We start from the raw sequence: 16,199 nt of genomic DNA on the forward strand, positions 1-16,199 counted from the left end.
AACACTTAAAAGGGAGGAGAAAGTGAGGTCTGCAGATGCTGGAGATCAGAGCTGAAAATGTGTTGCTGGAAAAGCGCAGCAGGTCAGGCAGCATCCAGGGAACAGGGCTTATGCCCGAAACATCGATTCTCCTGTTCCCTGGATGCTGCCTGACCTGCTGCACTTTTCCAGCAACACATTTTCAACACTTAAAAGGGACCCAAGGGGCAACGTTTTCACGCAGAGGGTCGTGCGCATATGGAATGAGCTGGCAGAGGAAGTGGTGGAGGCTAGTACAATTACAACATTTAAAAGGTATCTGGATGGGTACGTGAATAGGAAGGATTTTAGAGGGATATGGGCCAAGTGCTGGCAAATGGGATTAGATTAGGTTAGGATATCTGGTTGGCATGGACGAGTTGGACTGAAGGGCTTGTTTCCATACTGTACATTTCTATGACACTATGACTCTATGTAAGATACATATGGACGGAGGCTAAAAACAAAAAGGGGAAAAAGTCACTCCAAGAAATAGTCGAAAGACCCCTTAACAGTAACTATACAGTGAGACAGAGAATAGATCAGGAGATAATGAAGGCATGTAACAAAAACAGTACATAAATCATGGAGACTTTAATCTTGATTGGGATAGTCATATTGGTAGAGGAAGCCATAAGGAAGAATTCATAGAATGCATTCGGGATAGATTCTTGGGACAATTTGTTGTAGATCCAACCAAGATCAGGCCATTTTGAATCTGGTGATGGGCAATGACATAGGTTTAATAAATGATGCCAGAATAAAAAAATCCCTGAGGAAACAGTAAAGACAGTTGAGGAACAAAAATAACTTTCTAAACAAAAACAATCCATGGCTCACAGCAAAGACAAAATCAAGCAAGAAAGCAGCATTTTAGGAAGGGGTTATGTCAACCATCTCTAATCAGCCAAAGTAAGGGTAGCATCAAATCGAAAGAAAAGAACATAATATGGCAAATCTTAGTGGGAAACCAGAGGATTGGGAAAGTTTTAAAAGCGGGAGAAAGCGGGAGAAAATAAATTTTGAGGATAAACTTACAAGTAATATCAAGACTGACAATAGGGACTTTTTTAAATATGCAAAAGGAAAGAGAGCAGCCAAAGTGGTTTTGTCTTCTTAAAGAATGAGACTGGAGATATAATAATAGAGAACCAGCAAATGACAGAGAAGGTGAATAAACACTTTGCATCAATTTTCACAGTAGAAGACACTAATAGAATTCCAAAGTTCTTAAATAATCAGTGGGCGAAAGGAGAGGAAATTAATACAATAACTAGAGAAAACGTGCAGGGAAACTAATAGGCTAGAGACCGATAAGGCCCTGGTTCTAATGCATTCGTTGATATTAAAGGAAATGGCTACAAAGATAGTGGATGCACTGGTAATAGTCTTCCTGAAATCTTTAGATTCTCTGGAATAGACCCCGAGGATTGGAAAACTGCCAGTGTAACATCTTTATTAAAGAAAGGGAAGGAGAAAAGAAAAAAGTTAACGATAGACAAGGTATCTTAATGTTTATTACTGGGAAAATGTCAGAGTCTATTATAAAGAATTTAATGGCAAAAATTTAAAAATATATGATCAAACAGAGTCAGTATGGTTTCTTGAAGGGAAAATGATATCTGCCAAATTTATTAGAGACTTACAGCACAGAAACAGACCCTTTGGTCCAACTAGTCAACATCAACCATGTTGCCAAACCAAACTAGTCGAACATGCCTGCGTCTGGCCCATATCTCTCTAAATTTTTCCTATTCACGTACTTATCCAAATGTCTGTTAAATGTTGCAACTGCACCTGCATCTATCAGATCCACTGGCAGTTCATTCATCTTTCAAACCAACTTCAGTGTGAAAAAGTTGCTCCTCAGGTGCTTTTTAAATCTTTCTCCACTCACCTTAGTTTTGAACTCCCCGACTATAGAGAAAAACCCTTTGCTTTTAACCGTATTTTTGTTTTCTTTATTTATTCATGAGGTGAGGGTGTCACTGGCTAGGCCAGCATTAAGTGCCCATTTCTAATTGCCCACGAGGCAGTTAAGAGTAAACTACATTGCTGTGCATCTGGAGTCACATGTAGGCAAGGTTCCTTCCCTGAAAGGACGTTAGTGAACTAGATAGGGTTTTTCCAACAATTGGCAATGGATTCATGGTCATCATTAGATTCTTAATTCCAGATACTTATTGAAATTAAATTCCAACATCTACCGTGGTCGGATTCAAGCCTGTGTCCCCAGAACATTATCTGGGTCCCTGGATTAACAGTCCACCACTAGGCCATCGCCTCCCCAAGTATCTATGCCTTCATGATTTTATAAACCTCTATAAGGTCACCCCTCAACCTCCCATGCTCCAGTGAAGAAGTCTCAGCCTATCAAGCCCCTCCTTACAACTCAAACCCTCCAGTCCAGACAACATTCTGGTAAACCTTTTCTGAACCCTCTCCAATTTAATAATATCTTTCCATAGCAGGCAACAACAACTGCACACAGTAGTCTAAAAGTGGCCTCACCAACATCAACATGACTTCCCAACTCCTATACTCAATAATCTGAATTCTTTAAAGAGGCAGCAAGCAGGATGACTAAATGGAAGCTGGGATGCCATATATTTGAATTTCCGGAAGGTGTCTGATAAGGTAACACATATTTGGGTACTTGATAAGGTGAGAGTTCATGGTTAGAGGTTGGACATTAGCACAGATACAGGATTAGCTAATAAAAGACAATTAGGATAACGAGAACATTTTGAGGAAGGCAGCCTCCAATTAGCAGAGTGCCAGGAGAGTCACTGTTGGGGCCACAATTATTTACAATATATATTTGTCACTCAGGTGGGGAAAGTAAATGCATCAAACCTTGTGAGTTACACAGAAATAAATGGAAAGGCAAATGGCGAGGGTGAAACAAAGTCTGCAGAAGAATACAGACAGGTTAAGCGAGTGGGCAAAAACTTAGCAGAATATAATATGGGAAGATGAGAGGTAATGCACTTTGGCAGGTGCAGCAACCTCATTCCCCACTTTCCATAGTAACCTTGGATATATCTGGTCCAGCCCTGGGGACTTACCTATTATGGTACTTTCCAGAATTTCCACCACATCCACTTTCTTAATATCAATTTGTTCAAGCCTATTGACCTGGTCCAGTGTTCTCACTATCAACAAGGTCCCTCTATCCAGTGAATCCTGAAGCAAAAAACTCATTTAAAGCCTCTCTTACCTCTTCTGATTGCAGGCACAAGTTCCCTCCACTATCCCTTATCAGCCCTACCTTCTCTCTGATCATTCTCTTATCCCCACGTATGTGTAGAATGCCTTTGGGTTTTCCCTAATCCTTCCTGCCAAGGCTTTTTCATACCCCCTCCTAGCTCTCCTCAGTCCATTTTTGAGTTACTCTGTAATCCTCCAAAGCTGTGCCAGATCCTTGCTTCCTCAACCTTAAGTAAGCTTCCTTCTTCCCCTTGACGAGAAGCTTCTCTTCTCTTGTCACCCAAGGCTTTTCACCATACTATTGCCTGTCTCAGTGGGAGAAAGTTATCTAACACTCACAATAAGTGCTCCTTAAACAGCCTCCACATTTCTGTTGTGCATTTCCCGTAGAACAATTGTTCCCAATTTATACTCCACAGCACTTGTCTAACAGCAGTATAATTTTACCTCCCCTAATTAAATACCTTCCCATATTGTCTGTTCCTATCCCTCACTTTGGTGGCATATTGTGGCAAATTAGCAAATTGTACAGGCACAAGTTAACTGAATGAAACATCTTGAATCCCACATCTGTGTGTGTGTTTGAAATATATAAAGAAGTTTAAGTTATCAAAGCATTAGCCTGAAGAAGTGGAGAAAAGAAGATCCCAGAAGCGTGGGATTTTAAAAGAGCGATTGACCCATGTCGGCTTTCTACATCATCATATCTTCACAACGGAAAATCAAATATTATGTTTTGTCCAATTAACCCTGTTAGTTTGCCCCCTAAGTTAGTGATTGTTCCTTATGCTAGTATGGTTATTCCCAAACAAGAGATTCTGACCTTTGGGGTTTAGCATTAAGTCCAAAAATCCACAATAATCTAATAAACCTTGAATGAGTAAATAAATAAATGCCAACGAGGTACTCAAAGGTACTCAGGGAGATTCTTTAGGACCATCTATTACCACAGCACGATACCCAATTCTGAGAAATTGGCTTCTTTCCTTGCCCTACAGCAGAATTTGCAAGTTACAAAGTTTAGCTGGTCCCACTTTGCCTCCTGTTAGTTAGCCAATTCTGGATTTGGGATAAATTGGTCCTTTTTTTAAACCAGCAAACTGAGGGTTCAGAAGAGATTCACAAGAATGTTGCCAGGGTTGGAGGATTTGAGCTATAGGGAGAGATTGAATAGGCAGGGGCTGTTTCGCCTGGAGCTGAGGGGTGACTTTATAAAGGTTTATAAAATCATGAGGGGCATGGATAGGATAAATAGATAAAGTATTTTCCATCGGGTGGGGGAGTCTAGAAGTAGAGGGCATAAGTTTAGGGTGAGCAGAGAAAGATATAAAAGGGACCTAAGAGGCAACTTTTTCACAGAGAGGGTGGTGAATGTATGGAATGAGGTGGCAGGGGAAGTGGTGGCGGCTGGTATAATTGCAACATTTAAAAGGCATCTCGATGGGTATATGAATAGGAAGGGTTTAGAGGGATATTGACCAAGTGCTGGCAAATGGGACTAGATTGGATTAGGCTATCTGGTTAGTGTGGACAAGTTGGACCAAAGGGTCTGTTTCTGTGCTGTACATCTCTGACTCTGACACTGAATATAGGAGCTGAATATTTTTAAATGGAGAAAGTTGTAGAACAGAGGGATTTGGGAGTCCTTATCCATGCGTCCACATGTCATAAAAAGTTAGCATCCAAGGCAGTTTGAATGCTTATCTTTATTTATAAGGGAACAGAGCATAAAAGTAAGGAGGCTTTTCTGAAACTGTATGGTCTTATGGTCTAATGCACTAGTCAGGCCATGAAAACAGAAAATGCTGGAAAAACTCAGCAGGTCTGCAGCATTTGTGAAGAGAGGAAAAACAGAGTTAACGAAGTACCACTTGGCTCAAAATGTTAACTCTGCATTTCTCTGCCAAGTGGGATTGAGAATTATCAGATCAGGCTCGATGGGTTGGATTGCCTGCTTCTGCTCCGATAGGGGTGGCACGGTGGCTCAGTGGTTAGCACTGATGTCTCACAGAACTAAGGTTCTAGGTTCGATCCCAGCCTCTGGCGATTGTCAGTGTGGAGTTTGCACCTTCTCCCCGTGTCTGCGTGGGTTTTCTCCCACAGTCCAAAGATGTGCAGGTCATGGTGAATTGGCCACGCTAAATTGTCCATAGTGTTAGGTGCATTAGTCAGAGGGAAATGGGTCTGGATGGGTTACTCTTCGGAGGGTCAGTGTGGACTGGTTGGGCTGAAGGGCCTGTTTTCATACTGTAGGGAATCTAATCTAATCTAATCTTATGGTCTTATCACAAGGGACCATTTTTAATAATTACCGAAAAAGGTGGAAGTAGAAAGCGCAAATTGCAAGGCGTATCCTCGTTGAAAAATATAACATAAGTGATCCTATTATTAACAGGAATAAAATTCTAAGTGAGACAAGACAGAGTATTTGAATGTCTATTTGACTACCCAAACCAAATACCTACAATGAATCATTAATTACACTTCAACTGAATGACTGCCACAGTCCACAATGCCTCCTCTGCAGAAGTGCGACAATAGCTGTCATGTGCTTTGGGATACCCAGAAGTCTCGAGAGGTGCCCAATAACAATGAGTATTTTTGTTTAATTGCTCGACAGAAAATTTGAGCCTTGTTCAGTGAACTTAGTTTTCTCAATGGATATGGCCTGTACAAATGACTTTCCATGCTACATTTTATTGTTGTTTGCACTGTACCTGATGGTGAATAAGGCAAGCTACTCTTCTGTAGTAGTTTATGGCATGCGAGGGTCGAAATGTTACCCTCAGCCTCTCTGTTGACTCCCCTCCCAGCTCGCCGCATGGTCGGTCAATGACAAACACGCTCTGACTGCAGTCAATTTCAAATTGGTAATACGTTGGTACATCTGACGTGTTACTGATTTCGGTAACGTAAGTCACTGTCTCTCCGAGAAACACACATCCAAAATTCAGCTTCAGGTGTGCAAGTGCCACCACTGGGCCTGGATCAAGAAAATAAGTAGTGTATATATTCCCTTAATCATTATATTTCTCTTTCTAACTTGTCTTTCCTCTCTGAAGATGCTGCAGTATCAAAATATTGTTATTTGACCAATTGCCTTTCCTTATTACCAGCTACATTTTTGCCAGAAATTCATATTTTGTTCCTGTGAAACTAGTATTGGAGTGACTGTATACAATGTTAGCCCTAACTCAGTTGAGTAGCACCCTCAGCTCAACCGGGGGTGAGAAAATTGTTTGTTCAACTTTAGGAACTTGAACATGTTAATTCAGGCAGACATTGTCAGTGCAGTGATGAGGGAATGCTGCAGTGTCAGAAATGCCAACTTGGAGAAAATATATTAAATTGCGGATTGATTTCTCAAGGGGACAACAAAAGATCTCAATGGGCAGCACGTGGCTCAGCGGTCAGCACTGCTGCCTCAGTGCCAGGGACCCGGGTTCAATTCCAGCCTCAGGCGACTGTGTGGAGTTTGTACATACTCCCTGTGTCTGCGTGGGTTTCCTCTGGGTGCTCCAGATTCCTCCCACAATCCAAATTGGCCATTCTAAATTGTCTATAGTGTTCAGGGATGTGTAAGTTAGGTGCATTAGTTAGGGGTAAAATGTAGAGTAGTAGGGTAGGGGAATGGGTCTGGATGGGATACTCTTCAGAGGGTCGGTGTGGACTTGTTGGGCCAATGGGCCTGTTTCCACACTGTAGGGATTCTATGATTCAATGCACTATCTCACAGAAAAGCAGGAGAGTTATTTCTTTCTTTTATTCACTTGTGCAACATCCGCGCCACTGGCTGGGCCAGCATTTATTGCCCATCCCTAGCTGCCATTGAGAGGATGATGGTGAACTGACTTCTCGAACTGCTAAGTCCATAAGTGAAGGTTGACCCACAATGCTCTTAAGGTGTGAATTCCAGGATTTTGACCAGTAACACTGAAGAAATGGTGATCTATTTCCAAGTCAAGATGGTGAGTGGCTCAGAGGGAAACTTACAGATGATGGTGTTCCCATGTATCTGCTGCCCTTGTCCTTAGATGCTGAAAATTTGAAATCAAGACAGAAACTGCTGCAATTACGCAGTAGGTCTGGTAACATTTGTGCAGAGAAACAGATGAACAGAAGGTGTCCTATTTGACTCAACACATTACTTAGTTACTTACTCCATAGACGCTGCCAGGCCCATTGATTTTATTCCAGTGCCCTAAATTAATCTTCATGAACACAAAAATAGATTAATAAGGCGTTTTCATTTTGTGGGATTTTGAAAGGTAAAGTATAAATGCAAATATTTCTTTGCTTTCCTTCTTTTAGGTTTTCTCTTGCTTTATTACCAACCCTCTTCACCCAGATGTCATAACTCGAAACATCAAGAATTCTGAAATTCAGCCCAAGTGCCTATTCCTCCGGTCACCTAATGAACACTGCTGAACCAAAGCATGCAGGCACTGAGTAAGAATCAGGTTATGTTGACTGTGCTTCTCTACATAATCAATAGCCTGAAAATATTCACACTTCAGTTTGCCACCTAATGGCTCAGTTTAGTCTCTCAAAATTAACTTTGAGAAACCTGAAAGGGATCAGAGTTGACCATATTTCTCTGCACAGGAAGGAGGGGATTCTAAAGAACCCAGGCCTTTCTTATTAAACTAAATAAGGTTAAGAGAAGATGTGAAGCAAGGGCTGTTGATCGCAAAGAAAGCCTTACTGAGCCATCCAAAGGCCTCTAAAGCAAAACCTTGCCTCTCCCACCCAACTATTGACTACAGCATTCTTTAAAGGGGGTTCTCAGCATGAGTTTTAGCAACATCATTATGCAGTCAATCACATTGAAGAATTTTCAGGAAATGAAAAGCACAAATAATTAAATTACTTTTCAAACGTTTTACACAAAGCAAAATAAAGATTGTGACACAGATGGGTCAGAGCTGAAATAAAAAATGCAATTAATTATAAGAGATATTTAACAACATTCCATTACCTTTCAGGGCAAGATCAATTGCTCAGCATAGTTATTGCTAAGATTGCAATTAAAACTCCAGTCAAATCTAAGTGAATAAAGCTTATAGTTATTAATATTTGAAGAGCAACATGGCAAATGAAGGTTTATTTTTCATCCTTGCAATGTGGGCATCACTTGTAAGGCCAGCATTTGTTGTCTGTCCCTGGGTAGCTTGCTGGGCCATTCAGCAGGCAGTGAAGAGTCAACCACAATAGAGAGAGTCTGGAGTCACATATGGGTCAGACCAGACAAAGGCAATAGATCGCATACTCTAACAGATATTATTGAACCAGATATCTTTTTTAAAATAATTGACAAATTGTTCCATTGTCACCATTATCATGCTTTCAAATTGAGATTTATTCATTACAAGGATTTGGATTTGAATTCTACCAGCTGCCATGATGGGATTTGAACTCAACACCCCAATACCTGGGCTTCTAGAATAACAGATTAGAGAGGTGCTGGAAAAGCACAGCAGGTCAGGCAGCATTCGAGAAGCAGGAAAATCGATGTTTCGGACAAAAGCCGTTCATCAGGAATGAAGGCCTAGAATACTAGTGTGGTGACAGTGCCACTAGACCATCAACTTGCCAGATCAATTGATTTCACTGATTTCTGGCTCAGGAGGGCAGAAGGATCCATGGTGCAGCTTGTGGGGGCACAATAAATAATAGGCCATTGTTTCATGATTCTTGTGCTCAACTATGCACTAAAGCCTAAAGTTGCAGTTAAGTGTCTTTTAACACTGACAATTCTCCATCAAAAATCTGAGCCATGAGACCTTAAGACATAGGAAAAGATAGAGACCATTTGGCTTATCACGTCTGCTCCACTATTCAATGAAATTGAACCAGAGGCGGCACAGTGGTTAGCACTGCTGCCTCACATCGCCAGGGACCTGGGTTCAATTCCACTCTTGGGTGACTGTTTGTGTGGAGTTTGCACATTCACCTTGTGTCTGCGTAGGTTTCCTCCGGGTGCTCTGGTTTCCTGCCAAAGTCCAAAGAAGTGCAGGTTAGGTGGATTGGCCATGCTAAATTGCTCCACAGTGTCCAGGGATGTGCAGTCAAGATGGATTAGCCATGGGAAATGCAGAGTTACAGGGATAGGATAGGGTGTGGGTCAGGGTGGAATGCTCTTCTGAGAGTCAGTACGGACTCAATAGGCCAAATGGCCTGCTTCCACACTGTAGGGTTTCTATGACCTTTCATGAAATCATGGCTGCTCTGATAACCCTCAACTCCATGTCTCCATAACTACTTTATCAAGCTCCCTAAAAGCCTTATATTTTTCAATAAGGTCTCTCATTCTTTGCACCTCCAATGAGTACAAGCCCAGCTTACACAACCTCTTCTATTAAGAAAAGCCTGGTATTGACCGAGTCATCTTTGAGAGCCATTGAGGTATTCAGGAAGTTAGGGTTTTGAGATAGTAGAAAGGAAAGATTCCTGGTATTAATCTTCCTGCTGCCGAGAAGATTAAGACCTGGAAACTTTAAGGTAATTAGAAATTAGAAGTGTTTTACACATTGAGTCAGTATGCATTGGAATGCATTGTATGGAAGAGTGGCAGAACTAATTTCAAAAGAGAATTGGTTATATATTGAAATGAGAAATTTGATTGGCTATGATAGATTAGATTAGATTCCATACAGTGTGGAAACAGGCCCTTCGGGCCAACAAGTCCACACCGACCCTCCGAAGAGCAACCACCCAGAACCATTCCCCTACATTTACCCTTGACTAATGTACCTAACACTACAGGCAATTTAGCATGGCCAATTCACCTAACCTGCACATCTTTGGACTGTGGGAGGAAACCGGAGCACCCGGAGGAAACCCATGGGGAGAATGTGCAAACTCCACACAAACAGTTGCCCAAGGCGGGAATTGAACCTAGGTCCCTGGCGCTGTGAGGCAGCAGTGCTAACCACTGAGCCACATTGCCGCCCCACATGAAGGACTTGTATTTGCAACTGTGTTCTACAATTCAGATTACATTTTGCTCAGCAAGAGTGAAGCTCGAACAACAAATATTTGTACATTTGGAAATACATCTATGGCCTTACAAAACTCTATCTCTCCATCCTCTTACTACGCCTTCTATCCCTCTTAGCCCATAGGACATGTTTCCAACACTCCCACTCTTTTACCCACAGATGGCATTCAACTCTTTACCCAAAAGTGGCCCAAATCTAAGGAACTCCTCTCTCAGAATACACTTTTTTTTTCGCTCAGTTACCAGAATTGCTGGGTGGGCTCGCATTTATTTCTATTCTATAATTTCCATCAAGATGATGATGGCGAACAATCATCAGCGCACTGGATGCTCAGTTTAAAAACTATTGTTGAAGTAGCCTTGGTGGTTCCAACAATGGTTACAATTGGTGGCTGGATTTGTAATCCAAGAGACCTAAATTCAACTCCTATTTTGGCAGATGCAGAACTTAGTTAAATAAAGGAACAAAAATAAACTTTCAAAAACCAATCTCGACGATTAATGTTCTTTAAAAACAGTCATTTTGCAATAAATAATTGTTGCTGAAAGAAGATACATTTTGTTGGAGCTTTTTGTCTTTTACTCATTGGAACATTTGCAAAAAGTTCCATTTTTGATATTGTATGAGAACAGCATATGGATTGGTTGACAGGTTGACTTGTCATGGAGAATGCCCCAATTAGATGACGACTGACAATTAACTGGCAAGCTCTGACTAAATTTAAACCAAAGAGGTTAATTCTGATTGGTTCAATCCTCAGGACAATGCTTTTACCAATGATCATCAGCTGCTTTGTTAGAATAAGTGCAATGAGTACATGGTTATTCTATCCACAAATAACAAGGCCTTCTATTTTAAGAGATTTAACTTCCAGTAAGTACAAGTGCACCCCACTGAGAATGACTGCCAATCTGACTGGTTGTACAATTGGTTCAAAAACAAAGTATTATTTAACCCACGTAATCCAATTGCAGAATCAAATCTAATGTTGGAGACTGTGCTTTGCTTTTGCAAGCACAGGCTGGTTGGGAGGGTAGTTTGCCATCCTTACCTGGCCTGGCCTATATGTGGCTTCAGACCAACTGGAGTACAGATGACCCTTAATTGCTCTCTGAATCAGCCTAGCAAGATATCCAGTGGCCTGTCACCATTTGAAGGAGGTAACTCAAAACACACTCTCTTGCCTTCCCAGCCAATTCAAACAGCTCAAGAATGAATTATAAAATATTCACCTTGCATCACAGATCAAGACAAACTGTCAGGGTAAGTTTACCTTTGTCACAGTTACATTGGATATCATTGGGACTTTGATAAAAGCTGTTTCAGTGTCAAGGAGGGATGCAATCTGATTGAAGAGATCCTGCCATTCCTCTTCATCTAATCCAATCAACATACATTTTAATTCCTTTCCCATCTCATGTCTGCTTTTTAGATTAGATTACTTACAGTGTGAAAACAGGCCCTTCAGCCCAACAAGTCCACACCGCCCCGCCAAAGCGCAACCCACCCATACCCCTACATTTACCCCTTACCTAACACTACGGGCAATTTAGTATGGCCAATTCACCTGACCTGCACATCTTTGGACTGTGGGAGGAAACCGGAGTACTCGGAGGAAACCCACGCAGACACGGGGAGAAACGTGCAAACTCCACACAGTTAGTCGCCTGAAGTGGGAATTGAACCCGGGTTCCTGGCGCTGTGAGGCAGCAGTGCTAACCACTGTGCCACCGTGCTGCTTTGAGGATAGCATTTCCAGCTGTTCTTCCCCTTTCACTATGTAACAACAGTCCATAATATATTTGGGAGGTCACAACTTGCTCATGAACTTTGGAGGTGAAAGGGAGGTTGGAGATGGGATGGTGATTTGCAAGGTCAGAGGTCAAGAGATAGATGTTTGAGGAGGGGGCAAATGATGTCAGATTCAAAGGAGAGGGGGACAGCACCTGGGGAGAGACAGGTGAATCAATTAAAGGAGGTGGAAGGTTGATGCAGGAGGGGAATTTGGGTGATTCAGCATCCCAAGGACAGACGTCAGATATGACAGGAGGGGAGATAGGAGAGAAACTAGAGAAAAATGCAGGATCATAGCTCAGACAGGAGAGACGCTTAAAAGGACATCTTATCAGTGATTTTGCATTGTTTTAGCTTGACTTTATCGTGTTGGAAATAATTTGTACCTTTGCATGATCCAATCGCCTTCAGCACGGATGTAGAGCTATTGTTGGGCCGCATCACGTAGAAGTAATCAACACTTTGAGTACCAACAGTCTGAGGAGTGAACATAATGGGGACTTGGAACCTGCTGCTGGCTTGGACAGTGCCCTCACTGACCTCACAAACAAATTCCGACATGAGTGGTGCAGGGGGCCGGTAATGCACGATTCGAAATGAACTGTTCACCTGGAAACACAGGGCAAATAAACAGCAGCTAAAAAAACACTGACAAAACAGATTCAAAGTCAAATTTATAATATCTCAATGTCTCACCACTGCTAAAATCGTCACAACAACTGGATTCAATCTATCCTGGGCTAATGATATGAAGTTAAAAATCACACAACAGCAGGTTATACTCCAACAGGTTTATTTGGAAGCACTAGCTTTCAAAGCGATGCTCCTTCATCAGGTAGCTATGGGGCAGGATCATAAGACACAGAATTTATATCAAAAGATCATAGTGTCACGCAACTGATACGATATATCTGTATTGAACAAACCGAGATTGCTATTAAATCTTTCATCTTTTAGAATGGGTAACGGGTTTCAGTTCATTAATAAGTAAATCCCAGGACTTCTTTTAAGTCACGTTCTCAAGATAACTTAAGGTTTTATAAAACAAAGTCTAATAGCCGAGTTCGGTATCCATGAGGATGGCCTCAACTGCGACCTTGGGTTCATGTCACACCTCAGGTGATCCTACTACATGATACACTCTCACACACACAAGCTCGCACGCGTGCACACACACACACACACACACACACACACACACACACACACACACACACACACACACACACACACACACACACACACACACACACACACACACACACACACACACACACACACACCCTCTCTCATACACACACATATACACACACCACACTCACACTTACGCCATCTCCCAGGCTTATACTCCACCTCACACTCACAAACACTTTACCAAGCAAGCGCGCGCACACACACACACATACATATGAGTTTATGGGGCGAAGTTGCATTTGCAAAATTATATTTGCAGATATCTTCTATTTTGCTCAAAAAGCACACAATCTGCAGGTAGTCAATCCATGTGACATTTTATAAATCCCACTTTGGAAACAGAACAAGTCTGACTCAAGGTTGGGATACAGACAGCCACTAACCTCACACCTTTAATGCACTGTCATGTTTTATCACCATTTTGTTATAAACCTTAAGTTATCTTGAGAATGTAACTTAAAACTATTAATGAACTGAAACATGCAACCTATTTTGTAAATGACATTTGTTTTGCTTGTTGTCTATATAGGGTCTTTTGTATGTGACAGTCAGAAATGACTGCCAGACTACTCAGACCCCTTGGCATCATGGTAGCCCACAAACCCACCGACACACTAAAACAGCAGCTAATGAACTTGAAAGATCCTATACAGACAACAAGCAAAACTAATGCCATTTACAAAATACCTTGCAAGAACTGTAACAAACACTACATTGGACATACAGGCAGAAAACTAGTCACTAGGATACATGAACATCAACTAGCCACAAAAAGACATAACCCATTATCACTAATGTCCTTACATACAAATGAGGACAGACATCACTTCGACTGGGACAACACATCCATTCCAGGATAAGTCAAATAGAGACACACATGAGAATTCCTAGAAGCATGGCATTCCAACCAGAATTCTATCAACAAATACATTGACTTGGACCCGATTTACCACCCTGAGAAAAAGAAGAAGAAATGACATCACCTCAGGAAATGACACCGCCAACCCAAGGAAATCTAAATACGTAAAAGAAAGTGAGTCACTAACACCAGTGCTTCACTGGAGGCTCACAGACGATGTTATCTAGTATGGTGACGAAACATCTGAAATCAAACCTTCCAGTTCAGCAAGCAAACTTACACCCAGAACTGTAATCTTTTGCTATAAATTCTGTGTCTTATGTCCTGCTTCACAGCTACCTGATGAAGAAGCAGCACTCTGAAAGCTAGTGCTTCCAAATAAACCTGTTGGACTATAACCTGGTGTTGTGAGATTTTTAACTTTGTCCACCCCAGTCCAACACCGGCTATTCCACATAATTAAATGAAAACATCCCTCCAGTAGCTAGCTTTCAGAATCCTGTGTCAATTCATTGAGCAGGTCCTGGCTTGTGAGTTACAATGCTTGAAACAATGCTCTAAATAAGTTGGTCATTTCACTCAGAGTCATGGAAGCAGGACTTATGGATGTAACTAGAACTAAGAGTCACAAATAGAGGGCAGTGACTAGTAAATCTAATGTAAAATTCAGGAGAAAATTCTTCATCCAGAAAGTGGTTATATTATGGAACTAATCACCAATAAGAGTAATTCAGATGAATGCTATAAAGATACAATTAGGAGGAAGAACAACAAGTACATCAGGGAAAAAGCAATAGAAAGAATGTTGTTGGGATGAGGTCTCAGAGAGTTGGAGATGACTAGAGTGTAAATAGCTGACACAGGCCAAAAGTCCTTTTCTGTACTTGAAAATGGATATGATTTCTGTGTAAAATTATTCAAACCCCCAGGCTTGCTTCACCCTACAATATTATTGCTGATCAGGGCCTCAAATTCATTCAGTCTATTTTCTGCCTCATCCCTTGACACTCTCACCCAAAATAAAACTTTTTCTCCACCTTAAAAGATCCAAACCACCCCCACCCCCACACCTGCTTCCCCTGCATTCTTGGAGAAACTGATTTCTGACAGTGCTTCCTGATTTTGTGCCTGAATGGCCTAGCTTTAATGCCAGTATTGTGTCCCCTTGTTTTGGATAATGGAAACAATTTCTCCATGTCTACTCCTTTAAACTTTGAATAGTTCACTGGGGAATTAATGTGCAATTAGGTGTACTCTAAAAGTCTCTAGGAGAAAGTGAGGACTGCAGATGCTGGAGATCAGAGCTGAAAATATGTTGCTGGAAAGGTGCAGCAGGTCAGGCAGCATCCAAGGAGCAGGAGAATCGACGTTTCTTGGATGCTGCCTGACCTGCTGCGCCTTTCGTACTCTAAAAGCCACCAACCAATGGCAAGGACGTAGTGGAATGAATCTACAGAGAAATTACAGAGATATTTCGACAATATCAAGTGGTATTCCCAAATGAACTGAAGAAACAACAATATATTTCAAAGTCAGGATAGTAAGCAGCTTGGAGGTGAACTTGCAGGTGGTGGTGTTCCCTAGTATCTACTGACCTTGTCCTTTTAGATGGCAGTGGTTCTGGGTTTGGAAGGTGCTATCTAAAGAGTCTTGGGGAATTTCTACAATGCATCTGGTAGATAGCACACATTGCTGCGACTAAGCGCCAGTGATGGAGGGAGGGAATGTTTGAGGATGTAGTGCTAAACAATCACGATGTTCTATCCTAGATTTTGTGAAACTTCTGGAGTGTTGTTGGAGCAGCACCCATCCAGGCAAGTGGGGAGTATTCCATCACACTCCTGATCCGTGCCAATGAAGTCAGCCAAATTTGCACAACATAAGCTGACAAGCAGCAATGCAGGAGTGCTCTTATGCTCTTCACCCACAGCCTGAAAATGATTCCTTAAGATTATCTGTTTTAGTGAGGTTGATTGAGAAATAAATATTGTTCTGGACACCCAAGAGTGCAAGAGAGATCTTAATTCACCACTTCAGCTGTTTGACAGAGCCTCTGATAATGCAGCACCTACACTTTATTGCACCCTGCCAGCTATTAACAAGAAGACTCACACTCGACAGTA

The 16,199-nt window shown here is 41.7% G+C and overlaps 1 protein-coding gene across 1 annotated transcript in view; it reads right to left on the minus strand.

Moving 5' to 3' along the window:
• cfap65 (cilia and flagella associated protein 65) overlaps positions 1-16,199 on the minus strand; it is a 156,699-nt gene that overhangs the window by 112,658 nt on the left and 27,842 nt on the right. The window contains exons 8-9 of the mRNA XM_087988626.1: positions 12,410-12,632; positions 5,946-6,211 (exon numbers count right to left, since the gene is read on the minus strand). Coding sequence (XP_087844752.1) covers positions 5,946-6,211; positions 12,410-12,632 — 489 coding nt within the window. The remainder of the gene's footprint in view (positions 1-5,945; positions 6,212-12,409; positions 12,633-16,199) is intronic.

This window comes from Chiloscyllium plagiosum, unplaced genomic scaffold (assembly GCF_037043375.1).
Source record: "Chiloscyllium plagiosum isolate Xiang-an unplaced genomic scaffold, Cpla_swu_hap1 HiC_scaffold_7, whole genome shotgun sequence".
Taxonomy (NCBI): Eukaryota; Metazoa; Chordata; class Chondrichthyes; order Orectolobiformes; family Hemiscylliidae; genus Chiloscyllium; species Chiloscyllium plagiosum.